Below are 17,247 nucleotides of genomic sequence, written 5' to 3'. Positions count from 1 at the left end.
ATCGCATTATAAAAAAGATTTTATAAAGTGACTTCACAAGGATTGAAGGAATTTTTAAGGATTTTTCAACGACTTAAACACTGTACATTTAGAGCTGTAATATCGGTAACACACTGTAAAAGTTTGCCTTTGAGAAAAATATTAACAAATCTGGAAAGCATAGTGGCAATAGAAACATAGTGCCATAGTGGCAGAAGAGCAGTGTCCTTAATGCTAAGTTCACTTTCTTTACGTTGTATTACGTTATTAAGTTATTTTCTCAGATTTTTATTTTTTACTAACTGTTTTGCTATTACCCTTCAAATTTTGGATAGCTGAGTTTAAATATGCATCATTAGGAAAGTTTCGAAAATGTACGTTAATCTCCGTATGTTGCGGTACGTAAGATTTCAAGCAATTGCGCATGCGCTCTTCTAGTGAGCATGCGCCAGTTCTGGTGAAATGCGAAAAATTATCAAACATTGCGATGAAAAAATATCAAATTTGCGTAGGTGAAAAATAAGAGATTTTGCAAAAATCCGTAAGTTAAGAACTCGAACGTAGTGGAATATTATTTTAACTTTGACCATAAAATCCGAACAAACATTTACAATGGATGCGGACTATTTCTTTAAAGCCGTGGCATACGATTCAAGATGTTTTGCTCTACGTAAAACTTCGATTCTGTGAGAAGAAAACTTGGGTAGATTATAGATTCTGGTGAATTCAGTGATAAAGAATGCAACATATTATTATTATTAATAGTATTAGTATTTAAAAAATATTTATAGAACTTCTATTGATCATTTCACTTTTTCTAACTAAATTACAAAGTTAAAATATAAATGTAATTTATGATTTTAAAATAGCGAAAATATATAGAGTTTCTTATGGAACAAGTGCAATTAGACAACCATAATGCTAAGCAAAAACCAATAAAATTATTTTTTTCATTGAATGAACCAAAGGTTGTAAGATCACACAATTATTTATTTATAAATTTCACCAATACTTTTTTTTTTCACATTCGCATTTCATGTTCATGTTTTTAGGCTTGAGTAGAAAGTAACATTTAACAACTATAAACAGAGCGCTTGCAGTTCTGTCTAGGTAGCGTAAATCACGGCAACATAACGTTAAGATACGTAACATCTAAAAAACAAACGCGAGCATGCGCAGTTGCTTTAATCTTACGTACGGGAGAGTGCGGAAGCTAACATAAAAGTGCGATATCTCCGTATTAAACATTTGTGCACATCATAGAAAGAAAAAAAACTTTCTATAAACGATTTTCATAATCGAGTGAAAAATTATTTGCTTATCTTAAATAGTTATAAAAATATGGCTAAATATTCCAAAAGGTATATTAACATGAAGGGGAGATCAAACTTTCCACAGCTCTCCTACCTAAACTATATAAACCCCATTTTCAATAATATGCGATAAACTCCCATAATTTGAGATACAAAAAAAAATCCAGATTCGTCAAAAAATGGTATTTTTGTACACAGAAAGTACATTTTTGTGTCTGATTTCGTACTTTAAGATAAAGTCTTCGCAAATGTTGAGTGTAGGTCACTCAAATGATTACTAACAATTATCTAAAAATGTAAAAATTTGATCCTTAGTTCAAAAGATATTAAAAAGTTCTGTTTTTATTCGTTGTATTTTACTTCTTGATAGAAATTAGAAATTATTTTCGGCTTTGTTTTTAGCAAAAGAATTAAAAGTTACTTTGAGTTCTATGTAGGCCTAAGTAGGACTCCACCCCTTGCGGTAAACCAGTAATCTTCCGAATAAAAAAAAAAATCGGGAATTGTTCTTAATGAAACGTAGCTTAGAACCAACTAAATTTATTTTGAAAGCAAAATAGTTTGTACAGAGAATCCATTGCCTCAAACGGGAATACCAATAGCCATTATAGAGGCATTTTTAATAATATTTATTTTACTTTTAAAGCTTAAATATTTATTTCAATGTATGTCTTAAGATTCCTTGTCAAAAATACAGGAAAAAAAATACGCAAGAGTAATTTTATACAAGTGTCAAAATAGTCAGAAGTGTCAAACTAATATTTAAGAGAGAAACGAATATTTAATTATGTGCCGATTCAGGTGTTTTCTATGATTATAAATGAAAATTATTTCACTTCAGGCCACTATTTATCGATATTTTGCTTAAATAAATAAATCCGTTTGAAACGGGGGTCTCATATTTGGCGATGCAAACTAGTTAGGCTTCGAAATTAATTTGTTTCTCCCAGTGTTCGAAAAAAACTACATTTTCTTCGTAGTTAACTATCACTACAACTACTTTAATACAATTGTAGTAAACTAAAACAACCTTTTATTTAAATGTAGCGGCAGCAAACTACTTTCGAAAAATAGTTACTACTTCACTACTTTTACTAGACATACTTTACCGAAGAGCATACTTTACACCGATATTCAAAATGGTTTTGATTGAAAAATTGACTTAGTCAAATATGAGAAAGAAATGTCAATTCACGCTTACATGATACAGTTTGTTATTCCAAAGCACTTTTTTTAAGAATTTGTTCTTTTTTAACCTTTAAACTCTGTTCTCTTCTCGACAGTAAATATTCAATTTAAGAAATGATTGGAAATTATCAAATAGTTGATATTTAAGAGATAAATGCTTTTTTTATATCCTCCAAGATATAAAGTGCAAAATTAAAAACAGACCATCCTGAATAACTTTATGTGTAACGAACGGATCTTCGCGTTACTTAATCTTAATGGTTCGATTTCCAAATGAAAAAAATGAACGAAACAATATAAGAATATGGAGAAAAAGAAACTGCTGCCAACCAAAATGAAAAAAAATTTTTTTGCTGGAGTATCAGATATAGATCTTATCGCTTTGCCAAAGAGGCAATCTCATCGCGTGCGTTAACGGATATGCAATGGATTTGCACCTCTCCTAGGAAAATTTGCCACAGAGAAACCTATAGTAATCTAGGGCGACCTATGGTTGCCATTGAAATTCGTATGGCAAGATACCATACGCCTACGGTAACCATACAAATCTGTATGGAATTTATATGACGCAACACCATAAGTCTATGGCAACCATAGAAATATGTATGACAAGATACCATAGGCCTATGGTAACCATAGAGATCTGTATGGCATTTATATGGCATGGCACCACAGGCCTATGGCAACCAAAGAAATTTGTATGGCAGGATACCATAGGTCTATGGTGACCATAAAGATTTGAGTGGCATTTATATGGCAAAACACCATAAGCCTATGGTAACCATAAATATCTAATTCGAAAAATATTTTGAGTTTGAACTTAGTCTCTTTACTAAACGTTAAAAGTAGTAGCCAGAAATCTCTTCAAACTACTGTTTTTTGCATGCGCACTACAAACTACACTACTTCTTTTAAAAAGTAACTCACTACAAACTACAGAAAAAAAAAGTAGCAAGCAGAGTAGTTTTTCTTCTAGAAGCTCACTACTTCCGACCACTGGTTTCTCTATTCATCTTCTCGAAGGTTTCTCTATTCTTCTCCTACTTATCTTCTATTTGTATACCACATTACTAGGTAAACACCAAGAAGAAGTGGCCGATTTTAGTTTCCCAAAATACTTGCAGTTTGCATAATACTGTTATACTATTTATTTTAATAATAACTAAATAAGTCGGTTAAAGGGAAGTTTGTATTTCAGATAATAAAAGATTTATTGACTAAAGGAAATGTTATCTTTCTTTGATCATCAACTCAGTTACAGTTTTTCTTATCACTTGTAAGTAACCTCGAAGACCGCCATCTAAAACAAGACAAGCCAAAAAATTCAATCTCAATGCCTAAGTTGGATAAATTTTTTCAATAAATGCTATTGAACTACTTTTAAAAAATGTTATTTTATTTATCCTAATCTTTCAAATAATATTTATAACTAATACGTCTGCTTATGGCACAACGAGGAATTTTATTAAAAACAAGCATTGTTGAATTTTTATTAGCATAGATAAACTATTTTATCTCTCATAACATTGCCATCATAAAATATTTTTAAGTAATAAACATTTATCAAGATGACTCACATTCACCGCCGAAAAAAACACATGTCCACTGTTAGTCATCTTCAATATTATATAATTCAACGACGATCACTAATCAACTATATTTTTATCGTTGATTCAGAAATAACAGAAAAGTGTAAAACGTCGAATCAGTTTATCTTTCCGAACATGTAATATTTCTTCCGACATACAGAAGTTACATGGTTGAAATGTCAGAGATTATCTCCGTTATCTAAAATTGATAAATCTGATCAAACGAGGAACCCTTTGTTCTTAATCAATCAGTTCATTTTTCTTTTATTCTCTATACTCAAAAATAGTTTTTAGTGATGTGGTTTCTGATTACAAAATCAGGTAAATTCTACATTCAGTGCAAATAACTTTTGTGAGAATATTGGAGTTCTAATTTTAATAATTATTTCTTTTTAAATGAATCGGTTTTGGTGATAATGTAATTAAATATGACAGCTAATAACCCGAAAGTAGTTTTCAAGATTTTGATTCTTGGAGATGCAAGTAAGTGACTACCATTTCTTTCATTACTGTTTCTTTGATTTTATTAATTATCCTTAAAGACTTTTTAAGTTTTATGAGGCTGACATATTTCTAGAAATAAAAAGTAACAAGGAGTTGATCTCCTGTAAAATAGAATTGAAATGTTCGAATATGTTTCACCTTTACAATAAAGAAATTCTTGGATTAGATTAGTCAGCATGTTGCCTGGATATGAGCCCAATCGAACATATTTAGATTAATCTTGGTGAAAGGGCCTCTAAAACCATATCACCCCCTAATATAATGCAGCAGCCGGAAAGCAATAAAAGAAAAAGCCTTCCATTCTTTCATTGATTCTATGCTTCATACCTGAAGAGCATCGCTTTTAAAATATCCCTTATTTCAATCCCGGAAATAAATCACATTTTCTGTTTATTACCAGTTTCTGTCTGTTTATATAAAATACATTTTTTGTTTACCCACAAACAGTGTCAATATAATTCATAACGATCTTATGCCTAGGGCTATAATTTCATTCCTCATGTCCAAGAATACCAATACACCATACATCAGTCAACAAATTATTTTCCGATTCGCAATTTATATACAAAATCATAACATCATCCTAATTACCCCACATAAAATATTATGTAGGATCAAGTGTACCGATCGTAAAGACCCCAGTAGAACTTCGAAATCACTTACTGTAGTCAGTAAGCGTGACAAGCAGCCTGCATAGGGACCGAGAGAGCGCGGTATCGGCCCTCGTTCTATCGTGAAGTGTTCAACTTCGCCCCCGATATAAATGATACAGGAAACTATTGGTGGCTCTTAAAGAGTTAAGTAATGGTTTGTAAGCATAAGAAATGGGACCTAAGGGGTTAAACAATTGCAATTGAAGTTATGAATTTTATTTTCAGCTGTTACAATTGTCCCTTTACTTATTGTTACAATCGTCCTCAAGACGCCATTTCAGCTTCATTCGTTAAAAACAATGCTAGTTAATTAACAAAACTAATCTTTTTTTTTTTTGAAATGTTAATTAAGGTGTCCACTTACATATTCGGTTTATAATTTTTATTTGTTTAAACAAAATTACTTTGTTGCAATATAATATTCTAATACCATAAAAAGTACTTACGTAGCGTGAAAATATCTTTTGTGATGTAACTCTTTCAAAAGTACATAAAAATGGTTGCCAGCAGGGCTGTACATGTAGATTAATTAAATACACCTTGTGTGCCACCTAGGAACCAAATCCAGAACCCGACACTCGAAATTTTTGTTCTGTTACAATCGTACCCTGTTACAATTGACCCCACTCTCCCCTACTTACCTACCTACCTTATAAATCAAGCAGTGTTCATAATATCACTGATAATATGTGGATGACAAAAATGGGAAGGAATGGATTAAGGGCTTGAATTAAAAAAGATTTTGAAAAACAACTGAACAGAAATTCACAAATGTTTTCAAACATTTTATTACATTAATTTTAACAGTTTCATTAATTTTAAAATTTTTTGCCTCAAACAAAAGAGAAAAAATTGTTGTTGTTGTTTTTTTATCTAAAGAAAATTCTCTATGCGTTTCGAGGTTCAAAAGAATTAAATTAGTTTGAGATAAAAATTCACTTACATTAATAAAAAAATTTATTTAATAATTATCTTAATAATAGGTATTATTGATTTAGATTTTTTTTTAAATAAATTTGAGACTCCTTTAAGATATTCTTCTAGATGCTTTCTTCTATTAAAACATTTGCCTTCGATAAACAGTGTTCCAAGTTGCATTGTTGCTATTGGGATACCTACAAGTGACGTAGTATGGGTATCTCGATCCTGATGGGTTGTTGAAAAGTGGCATTTGTTTATGTTAGCAACTCTTCTTTCTATTCTATTTCGAGTAAGCCAAGCCCGTTCAGCATCAATTCTCTTCATAAACGCATTTTATATTCTGTCACAAAAATTCTCTCACTAAGATTTCAATTCTTTCACTATACATTTACACAAAGATAGACACGAAACCATGTAGAAACAAACTAATTACGAATCGAAATTGCCAGGTACACAAAACAAAATTAAGGTTACAATAGAATACAAAAACAAATAATAAATCCAAGTCAAGTAAAAGACGTAGACGAGAAAGGATTATACTTCAGCAAATTTGTTGTACGATACAGCGCTGTATTTAATCAACTTCACGTTCATTCTAACTTATGTGGAAAAACTTAGCTTAACTTTAACACGCCATCTTGCTGATAAACGATCAGCCGATGCTGACGTCATAGGTCACATGAGTGGACATAAGTAAAGTGAAAGTACCCAATGATAGAGGAGATGCTTCACTTGCTTTATTTTCCCGCTCTTAGGGAAAAATACTAGGACTCTAATTAGATTCTACGAACTATACTGTAGACTGACTATATTTCATTTTCCATTATTATTTTATTATTACATTGGTTCATTGTTATTTTGTTTTTGCTTTTCTGTTTTTCCTTTATTTCTACACTTGTCTTTATAATATGCCATTAAAAGTACAAAAAAAACTTTGCTTTTGTCAATTTTATTTGAACTTAAATTATATGAAAAATAATTTTGTCCATTTTTTAGTGGTTGGAAAAAGTTGTCTCCTTCAAAGGTATGCTGACGATAGGTTTTCAGGTTTGTGAAAGTTTTTTTTTCTCCTGTTTTTAAAAAAAAGAGTTTAAATTATTGATTCAAAAACTTTTGCAAAGAATGTTAGCAATATAGAATTCGTAGAAGAATGAGCTTTCTCTATCAAATATTTCTTTTATGTGTGATAAAAATTTTTCTGTGCTCGATAAAAACTAAAGTTAAATTAAAGAAAACATGTATTAAGGAAAAAAACATAAAAGCAATCCTTATGATATTGGACTATGAAATATATTTAATGTAGTCGGTCTTTATATTTGACAGAAAAGTTTGGGTCAAAATGCTTTGAATCGAAAATCATTCTCAGACACGACATTGTAAAATATTCTTTATCAAGGCAAAAATAAAATATATGCAATCTTCGAGCCAGAAAAAATCAATTCCAATAAACAATTGCTTCCAACAAGTTTTTTTTTTAAACTCTTAAGGATTTTTCAATTAGATAATCATCACAAAATACTTGGAAAAAAATGACGTGTGTATTTTCTGATAACGTGTATTATTCATTCGAAACAGAAGGTAACAAAACCTTACTTGGAAAAAAAATTGATGAGCTTTTCATAAAAATATTTTTTAAGCAGTTTCATAGAAACTGCATATTATTTCCATGACGAATCTTTGAAAACTCGGATTGTAAACCTTAAAACATTCTAAGTACCTGAGAATACATTTTAATAATTAACACTTTTTTTTTACTTGGCCTGAGCTTAGTATTATCTTTACATAAATTAATTTTTTATGATTCATCTGTTTTTAAACTCAGCACAGTAAGATTTTTGGTATCATAGTCAGATAATAATACATTTTAAACGTGAGCAATATTTTTTCTTATTTACTTTGAGCAAACTCAGAATAAAAATTTGATGATTGTTTATTGACTCATGTTTTTAACTTCAAAGCAAAGAAAAGTTTGGAAATTTGGTATCTAACAGTTTATTAACTTTATTCACTTTTCAGGAAATTGAAGTGCAGAGAAATCATATGAAAATTTTCCAAAAATTCGTCATCGAGAACGTGTGAGAAACGTATTCGATAAAAACGGTTATTTTATTAAACGAATCATCACAAAACAAAAATATAATGAATGACATAAAAACTTCATTAGTTTCAAAAAATAAGAAGATGGTAAGAAAAGTCGCCATGAGTGTTAAAAAAGTAGGTGACCATTCAAAAACTCGCCAGACGAGGATGAGGAAATTAAAAGTTATTTCAAAGAGAAAAGGTAAAGTTGTCATAGAAATTTATAAAATAAAGACGAAGGAACAAAATTGGAAAAACCGCAGTGACAAAGAGAGACAAATCAGGTCATAATGCCCAAGCTCTGTGAGAAGGAATCGAAGAACTCATGTTGTCAACAAGGAATGAGGACATATGAATGAAACAATAAAATTCTCTAATTCACGATTTTTTATCCATTCCTCTCCATACCGCTTCGAAATGCGCACCGACCAGATTAGCCTCTCTCGACCACTGCGTTTTTCTTTCTTTTTCTTTTCAGTTTTGTTTTTCACCTTTATTTTACGAATTTCTTTGGTAACTTTACGTTTTCTGTTTCAAATCAATTTAATTTACTCATTCACGACTGACGAGTCTTTACAAGATGCTCCCATTTTTCAGCGCTCGAAACCTTTCGACATTTCTTACCATCTTCATATTTATTTAAAGTAAATGAAGTTTTTACATCATCATGTATAGGTTGTTTTGTTATTAGAACATGAAATGCGTCTTTTCTATCGAAGCTTGTGATATTAAGGTTTGATCTATGTTGTCTTTTGTTTGCATTTCATATCATTATTACAATAGTGCAAGAACAGCCATTTTTTCTGATTGCAGAGAATGTTCCTCCTACTATCGGTGTGGACTACAGACCAGTATATCGCGAATTCAGGGGACAACTTACCAAATTAATGATCTGGGACACGGCTGGCCAAGAGAAGTTTAAATCTATCACTAAATCGTGAGTGCATCACATTACCTTTTATTTATATCTCTAGATTCTGAATTTTAATACACGTACATGTCCGTACAGGTTTTACCACGGGGCGCACGGAGCGATTATTGTGTATGATGTGACGCAGAAGCATACACTCTACGCCCTCCCGAAATGGACTCAAGAATTGAAGCATATTTGCGGACATTTACCCATTGTCATTGGTAAGCTGATATATCGTACAAGTAATTATTTTTTTACAGCATTATTAGATAAACTAATTTTAACTCTTATTCCTCACGCTATTATTCAAGTAATTAACACAACAACAACAACAAAAATGTTTCTTCGAAAAAATTAATACTCAAGATATTTTTTGGCAAAGTTTTTTTTATGTTGTCATAAATGATACTATAAATCTCACCTACTTTTCTCCGTTTCTGCAGTGGACTGATCGTAAAGACACGGTTCCCAGTAGAACACCGAAATCAAGCATCAGTCAGTAAGTAGGGTCAGGCTGCGATCAGTAAGCGGGAGGGTGAATGCTTTGATCAGCCTGCGTAGGGATCGAGGATGAGCGGTATTGGCCCTCATTAAACTGCTTTGCCATAAAGTGCTCGACTTTGCACACAGATCATCAAGCTACCAAAGCAGGGGAGCCTTCCCCTCTGCAGAGCGATCGCATGTCTTTGGCATGTCTTCGGATCATCCTCAGGGATGTTTCCCAGACTGTCGTCAATAGCCCATTATGCAGCTCTAGTGCGACATAGATAAAGTATCTACCTACCTTCTCTAAACGCTTTCCTTTTCGTAAATTTTTATAACTGTCGCTAAACAGCAGACTAAATTTTTCGGGTTTACGACTACTAATGTTCAACTCCGCAGCCTTGTAATTTTGAACTGAATCCAGAGGACAAGGGAACTCTTCGATCTAGTATTGAGAGAAATTTGCCTTCGTGGAGGACGTTTTGACTGAACTAACCCCTATTTGCGTTACACGGAGAGGAAACATTGATGTTGGTTGGTTGGTGTCGTATCCTCTATAGAATCATATTTCATGGTGTGCTTGAATAGTTTTTGTTATTTCTATGGCATTAAAAGAATACAAATCCTCTTCTGTGGGGTAGTTTAAAAGGTGAAGGCCTGCAGCGACTGCAGGGCAGTTAAAAACATGATATGGTGTCAGTTCCACATTGAGACAGTTGCCACAGTTTTGATATTTTCTAGTCTTATCTGTAGAAATTTTCATGTTTTTATGATGTTTTGTTCTTAGTCTGATGAGAGTAGTGGCTGTCTTCCTATCGATGTCAAGATTAGTTATTTGATCTTGGGCTTTGATTTTTAAAGGGGTGAATAGTTTTGATTTTGCATAAGCATTTGCATCTGCCAACGTGGTTGGGATTGAGTTTTGATTTAGATCTCTGGCATTTTTAGCCAAGGAATCAGCTATTTCATTAAACTCTAGGTTCACATGGGCGGGAATCCACTGCAAGAAGCAATTTTTCCGGAGGCGCTGAAGTTGTCCAAGTTGTTCTATGATATTCAGGACAAGGCTTGAGGTACCTTTGCTGAGGGCCTGTAAGGCAGACCTGCAGTCGCTGAAGATGGTGATACCACTAAGCTGCTCCGAAGGTTCAAGATTGATGTACGTTTCGATAGCCGTAGAAATGGCTATCAATTCTGCTGTAAAATTAGATGCGATTTTTCCAGCACCAGTTGCGAATTCTCGTCTTTGATCATCAGGAAGGAGCAGTACCACTCCCGCACCTCCGTTGGTGAAGGTGGAGTCAGAAGATCCATCAGTAAAAGCCCTGACATGATTGAGGCCAGATAGAGAGTCGATAGTTTTCATCCCAATTTCCTTGAGTTTATTCGCGTGGTCTTTTTTCGAGCAGGGCTCGATGAGTTCTAGACAGATTGTCGTATTCTCTGGAACAACTCCAATAGCGGGAGTTTCGTTTCTGATAAGACAGTCTTCGGGTTTAAGGTGAATTTTTTCTCTGATGGCCCTGTCAAACAGAAGGGGATTATTCGCACACACATTTGAAAACATCATGAGGAGGGGGGTTGCCAGAGCCTACGAAGAGGTTGGACTTCTGCCTGTTGGTCCGCGGGAGGTATTTTATTTCCCTCCTACCACCCAAAGGTATTAGCCGATGGAGGCATTCCCCGATCCGCCACCTGGGGACGCGCTCTCTAGGGGTTACAGGCTCCCCCGAGAGAACATTGATGTTATTTACGTATTTTCGATGTACTTAATTTCTTAGAGGAAATAAAAGAGACTTTATCAATTAACCTTTCGAGATTGCCACGGGTGACTAAAAATACAAAAAGTGCACACTCATAAAATTCAAATGCTTATTAAAAGAAATCAAAATCGACAACTTCGTACATCATTTTAGTGTTAATTTATACTACTGAAAGTAATTGCAAAAAATTTTTGTATATGAATACTATGAAATGTAAGTCATAGTGGTACATACAATTGAATATTTTAAAAGATAACAAATAAATAAAAGTAAATTGAGTCTCTACTACTTTTTACAAAAATAGTCTCCGGTGGCATCCCAAGCTCTTTCTAAAACGATAGCGATGGTTTATATAGATCTGGTATTAAATAAATAAAAAAAGTTTATAGTTTGAAAAGTGAAGCATTCCATTACGCGACCATTTTTATTTATTGTATTCTGTATCAGTTAATTTGTAATTGTTTGTAAATAATCATTCTTTTTCTCTCCAAGTGGGCAATAAATGGGATTCAAAATCCAGTGATAAGCTGACAGAAGAAGAAATACAGCCATTCATCTACGAGTTGGGTTACGCCAATAATCATTTCCTCATCAGCGCCAAAACTGGAGGGAATGTCGCCACGGTAACACATTTTCAATATACAAACTCTACATTACATTATTAACGCGTTGACTGCCACGTCAACCATATTCTGGTAACAGCAAAGTTTCTGATCAGGAAGCGTCACCCATATTCAGGTGACAGCAGAGTATCTGATCGGGCAGCGTCACCCGTATTGGAGTGACGCTTATTTGACAACGTGCGAAGGATATTCGTATGTATTTGAAAAGATATTTTACAAGAAGTAACAAACTATTGAATTGTTATAAACGTAATACAAAAATGGGTTTATTAAGAAAAATATTGTGTGCCTCGTAAAAGTTTTCTTGTTCACTGCAATTTGACTTACTAAGAAATAAGTTTTCCATTTTTCTTTAAAAAATTTCAACGAATTAGGGTAAATACTCCTCTTTACTCTGCAAAGATTCTAACTAATGGTGTAAAGTGGCGAGAAGCAGAAGCGGACACAAATAAACAGATATGATACAGTGGATGCAAACTGAGCGAGATATTATTCTTGTGACCACCAGAGACTCGCATTATTAAAATATCGGTGGGAGTACTTAGCCGAGGCCTGAAGGAGATATCACTGCAAACGCGTGCGGCAGTCAACGTGTAAAAGTAAAATAGTTTTGAAATTAAACGGATAAGCGAGAAATATCGTATCAGTTATATTCAAAAATTTATGCATATTTAAAAATGTTGGATAATATACAGAAGTGATGTATCGGCTTGATTTAGGATGAAAAGATCATTTTGTTAAAAAATATATACTAGCGTTAAGAAAAGTAGAAATCGCAGAATCGTCTTTATTATAATGCATCTCTCCCTGATAACCAGTTCGTTTCTTCGTAGTCATGGAATAAATAATAATAGACTAATAGACAAAAAATCAAAAACTTTGAAACAAAATCAATAATGACAAACTAAACTGCATCAAATGATTTATTTTTTACTAAAAAAATACATAACATTTAGAAGTATTTTACTGTCACACTCTAACTAGCCTGTGAGAATGTAGGAACGGAATGGTCTCTCTCTCTCTCTCTTTCTCTCTCTCTCTCTCTCTCTCTCTCTATATATATATATATATATATATATATATATATATATATATATATATATATATATATATATATATATATATATATATATATATATATATATATATATATATATATATATATATATATATATATATATATATATATATATATATATATATATATATATATATATATATATATATATATATATATATATATATATATATATATATATATACTAGGGTGCTAAGCTCCCTGTTTGCTACCGCTCACCAACCCCAATAATTGCCTCGCAATTATTGTCGTTTCTTGGCAGAACATAATACATGCACATATATATGTTACCGGCAAAGTATGAAATCCGGCATTGTATAGAATGACTAGGCATTGTATAGAATGCCTAAAATTAGCCGGCAAAGTATGAAATGATTTACATTTCACACATTTCTTAGGCATTCCATAGATTGCCAAATGAGAAACCGGCAAAGTATAAAATACGTCTTCCATTCGTTTCAAATATCACTTGGCAAGGCTCGTGACTTTTAACGCGTGACTTACAACGCGTGGCTGGTGACTTTGGACTTATAACAACAAAAAAATTTTTACTGTGCTACATGGGAATGGAGGAATTTAATGAAATTTGCATGGAAAAATTTAATGAAATGTAATTAAAATGTCATTCAAGCCTGCCATGTTGCAACAAATAGGTTAATTTCATATTTTTTGTATGAAAATTTTGTTTCCCTTAATAAGAAAGGCTTAAATTTTGTTTTACATAACTTTTTAATTTTCTTTCCACATTTTGAATAAATGTTTTTCAATGGCACTCTCAGTATTTTTTCAGAATAACATTTTTATTTTTGAGAAATACCTGTTTCTGTGAATGACCGAAATCGGTAGTTTTACATTTATTCGATATTTTAATACTTACTGACGATAGATTAGAAGAAACATCAGTGTAGGGTATACCGGGCAAATGTATATCGAGCAATGCCACTTAACTAGAACTAGCATGACTGGACCTTTTGTAAATGTCCGAAATATATACTAGGTCTAGTTAAGTGCCATTGCCCGGTATACATTTGCCCGGTATATCCTACACTGATGTTTTCTTAAGGTCACGGTTCACTGCCCGGTATACATTTGCCCGATACTCTACACACTGATATTTCTTCTAATCTATCGTCAGTAAGTATTAAAATATAGAATAAATATAATTATATCCAAGAAAAAAATAAATATCAAATCGGATGTAATAAATATTTCGAACACTCACCAAAGCGACTATGTGATTGTCAACATTCACCGGCGAAAGTCAACAACCACCGATTTCGGTCATTCACAGTAACATGCACATCATTTACATAATAACCTCATCAGGACGTTTATTTCATACTTTGCCTAAATAGCATCCGGCATTGTATAGAATGCCTAGGCCCTTTATACAATGCCTAGGCAAAGTATGTAATCCTTCTCACATTTCATACTTTGCCTAAAAACGTCAGGCATTCTATACAATGCCTAGTCATTGTATACAATGCCGGCGTTTCATACTTTACCGGTAACATATACATATATGCACTAAAAGAAATTCTCTTTGTTCACGCTTGTGCCTCTACTTCCCGCATCCAAATATTATTATCTATTAGTATTATAAATATTTAGATCTACTGGTAAGCAGAAGCAATTTTTCTAAGTAATCATTTAACAGATCTCTTTAATTTTAATTTATTGCAGTATATTAATGTTATGTGCGCAAAAATAATAATTGTAAAACGGTTTATAAGATTTGACTACCTTTCTACCTAACTTTATCTTTAAATGTAGCGCAGAATTACATTATAATAATAATAAAATAAAAAAATAACAATTCTCTTAGTTTTAAACTCGAAAATTGAATTAAAAGCGTAATAATAGCATTACAGGAAATTAACTTTAAATTGCGGATACAAAAATTTTTATAGAAAAACAATACCTTTACGACTGTTATTTGTTTTATGCTAATGACAACTAAAATAATATGGAAATGATCCTCATGTGGTCTCAATTTTGTTTGGCTGCTTTGTGCGTCACTAACCTCAAGTCTTCTGTGACTGGTTAGGTGTTATCATTTCACTCACTTCCCATATTCCCATATTATATATATATAATAAATAAATAAATACAAGAAAACACTAAGAAAGTTAAGAAAAACAATAAGTATCATTTATTGCGCTTAAGCTGCAAGTAAACAGCACTCATTAGATAAGTTCAAAATGAAGAATAAAACAAAGAAAAATAATAGACATATGAAAAAAAGGGGGTGGGAAATAATAAGTAAAAAAATATCAAACAACATTTTATTTAAAAAAAAATGAATTGTTAATAAAAAAAACCGGAAAAAAAGCCGGAAAAATAAAAGATATAATCTTTTCTTCAGCCCACACGATTATATCCGCAAAACAGAGTGCTTTCTGATATTGTATCAATAAAGCCAAAGCAAAATTTATTAATACAATAGTGTGAAAAGCACTCAAAAAAAATTTTTTTATAAAATAACTACATAAAAAAAGATCATAAAACGTAAAAATAACATGTAAAAACAGATCATAAAATAAAAAGAAAAAACATTAAAAAGGGGAGGACTATAAAGCGAGTAGCAAAATCATAACAACTTACATGGACTGTTATTTTTCAAGAATGATTTAAAAATGTTTTCGCAAAGAGATTGCCAGATTACAAAATATGAAAACAAAAGATGAAAACAAAAGCGCAAATTGAGTGTAACAAGAGGGTTTTAAAGTGTCGTTCTTACTGCACTGCTGAAGTGATTTGTTATTCTGGGTTTTGATTTGTTAGTTACCAAGGATGGGCCCGAAATGGATGTGCGCAAGGTGATATTATACTGGATAATTTTAAAAATTGATCATAAATAGTTTTAGAAGATAGATGTTTATTTAAGAAAAAATATAAAATAGAAAAGAGAAACATAAATTGCCTGCTTTGCAAATAATTTTAGCCGTGGATTTGCACAATATGGATTAGCACATAGAAAAATTATTTAAATTATCAAAGAAAAAATTTTAATAGATAATTTTAACACGGATTTGCCCGAAATGGATTTGCACATGGAAAAATTAACAAAGAAGAAATTTTAGCAGATAATTTTAACCACGGATTTGCCCGAAATGGATTTGCACATGGAAAATTATATAAATTAATAAAGAAATTTTGAGCAAACAATTTTATCCACGGATTTGCCCGAAATGGATTTGCACATGGAAAATTGTATAAATTAATAATTGTATAAATTTCAAGACGACAACGCCCCTATCCACACCGCTAGGTGCGTTCAAACATAGTTCGAAGAGCATGACAATGAAGTTGAGCATCTCGCCTGGCCCCCTCAGTCTCCGGACTTAAATATTATTGAACGTTTGTGGCAATATTTGGAGTCTAAACTTCGTTCCCGATTCCCACCTCCAGCAAATCTTTTGGAATCAAAGGCCGCTTTGCAAGAGGAATGGCTTAATATCCCTTTAAACGTTGTCCATGACCTTTATGCATCTATCCCACGTCGTATTAAATCTGTAATTCAGTCAAAGGGTGGTCCAACTCCCTATAATAAAGATTTTCTGATATTTCACAGGTGTTCGTATTATTTTGTCACCCACCTGTATATATATATATATATATATATATATATATATATATATATATATATATATATATATATATATATATATATATATATATATATATATATATATATATATATATATATATATATATATATATATATATATATATATATATATATATATATATATATATATATATATATATATATATATATAATATTTAAAAGCCCCCTACTCATCGAAATATGTATCTTAACATTCCAGGCCTTTGAAACATTAACGGAGGCTCTTATGGACAACCACCAAATATACAGTTCAACCGATGAGTTCAGAATAAGTCTAAATCAGCAAAAGAAATCTGGCGGATGCTGCTGATTATAGAAATCAGCTTTTCCGATCAATCGTGCTTTGTGTGACAAACAATTCATTTCATCATTAACAGTATTTCACTTTCATTTATTTATTTATTGATGGTCATCAATTTATTAAATGAGAAAAAAAGAATCAAGCCATTTTGAGATTCTGAAATTATATGATTATAATTGCGATTGTGTTTTTCTTTTTCCTAATAAAATATATCTGATGCATAAAAGTG

The 17,247-nt window shown here is 32.0% G+C and overlaps 1 protein-coding gene across 1 annotated transcript; it reads left to right on the top strand.

Moving 5' to 3' along the window:
* The first annotated feature begins 4,305 nt into the window (after positions 1–4,305).
* Positions 4,306–17,244, top strand: LOC107453909 (uncharacterized). The gene is made up of 6 exons (XM_016070926.3): positions 4,306–4,552; positions 7,144–7,194; positions 9,040–9,163; positions 9,236–9,360; positions 11,878–12,008; positions 16,917–17,244. The coding sequence occupies exons 1-6, from the start codon at positions 4,498–4,500 to the stop codon at positions 17,025–17,027; spliced, it is 597 nt and encodes a 198-aa protein (XP_015926412.1). The 5' UTR covers positions 4,306–4,497; the 3' UTR covers positions 17,028–17,244.
* The last annotated feature ends 3 nt before the right edge of the window (positions 17,245–17,247 follow it).

Source organism: Parasteatoda tepidariorum, chromosome 4 (assembly GCF_982258835.1).
Source record: "Parasteatoda tepidariorum strain Cologne lab strain chromosome 4, Ptep-v5.0, whole genome shotgun sequence".
Lineage (NCBI taxonomy): Eukaryota > Metazoa > Arthropoda > Arachnida > Araneae > Theridiidae > Parasteatoda > Parasteatoda tepidariorum.
This window is presented reverse-complemented; position numbering and strand designations above follow the sequence as displayed.

Excerpts from the sequence above, each read along its gene's own strand:
- LOC107453909 (XM_016070926.3), top strand. The coding sequence starts at position 4,498 with ATGACAGCTAATAACCCGAAAGTAGTTTTCAAGATTTTGATTCTTGGA. Across the intron at positions 7,195-9,039 it reads TGCTGACGATAGGTTTTCAG|AGAATGTTCCTCCTACTATC; the intron begins GTTTGTGAAAGT and ends TTCTGATTGCAG. Across the intron at positions 12,009-16,916 it reads CTGGAGGGAATGTCGCCACG|GCCTTTGAAACATTAACGGA; the intron begins GTAACACATTTT and ends TTAACATTCCAG.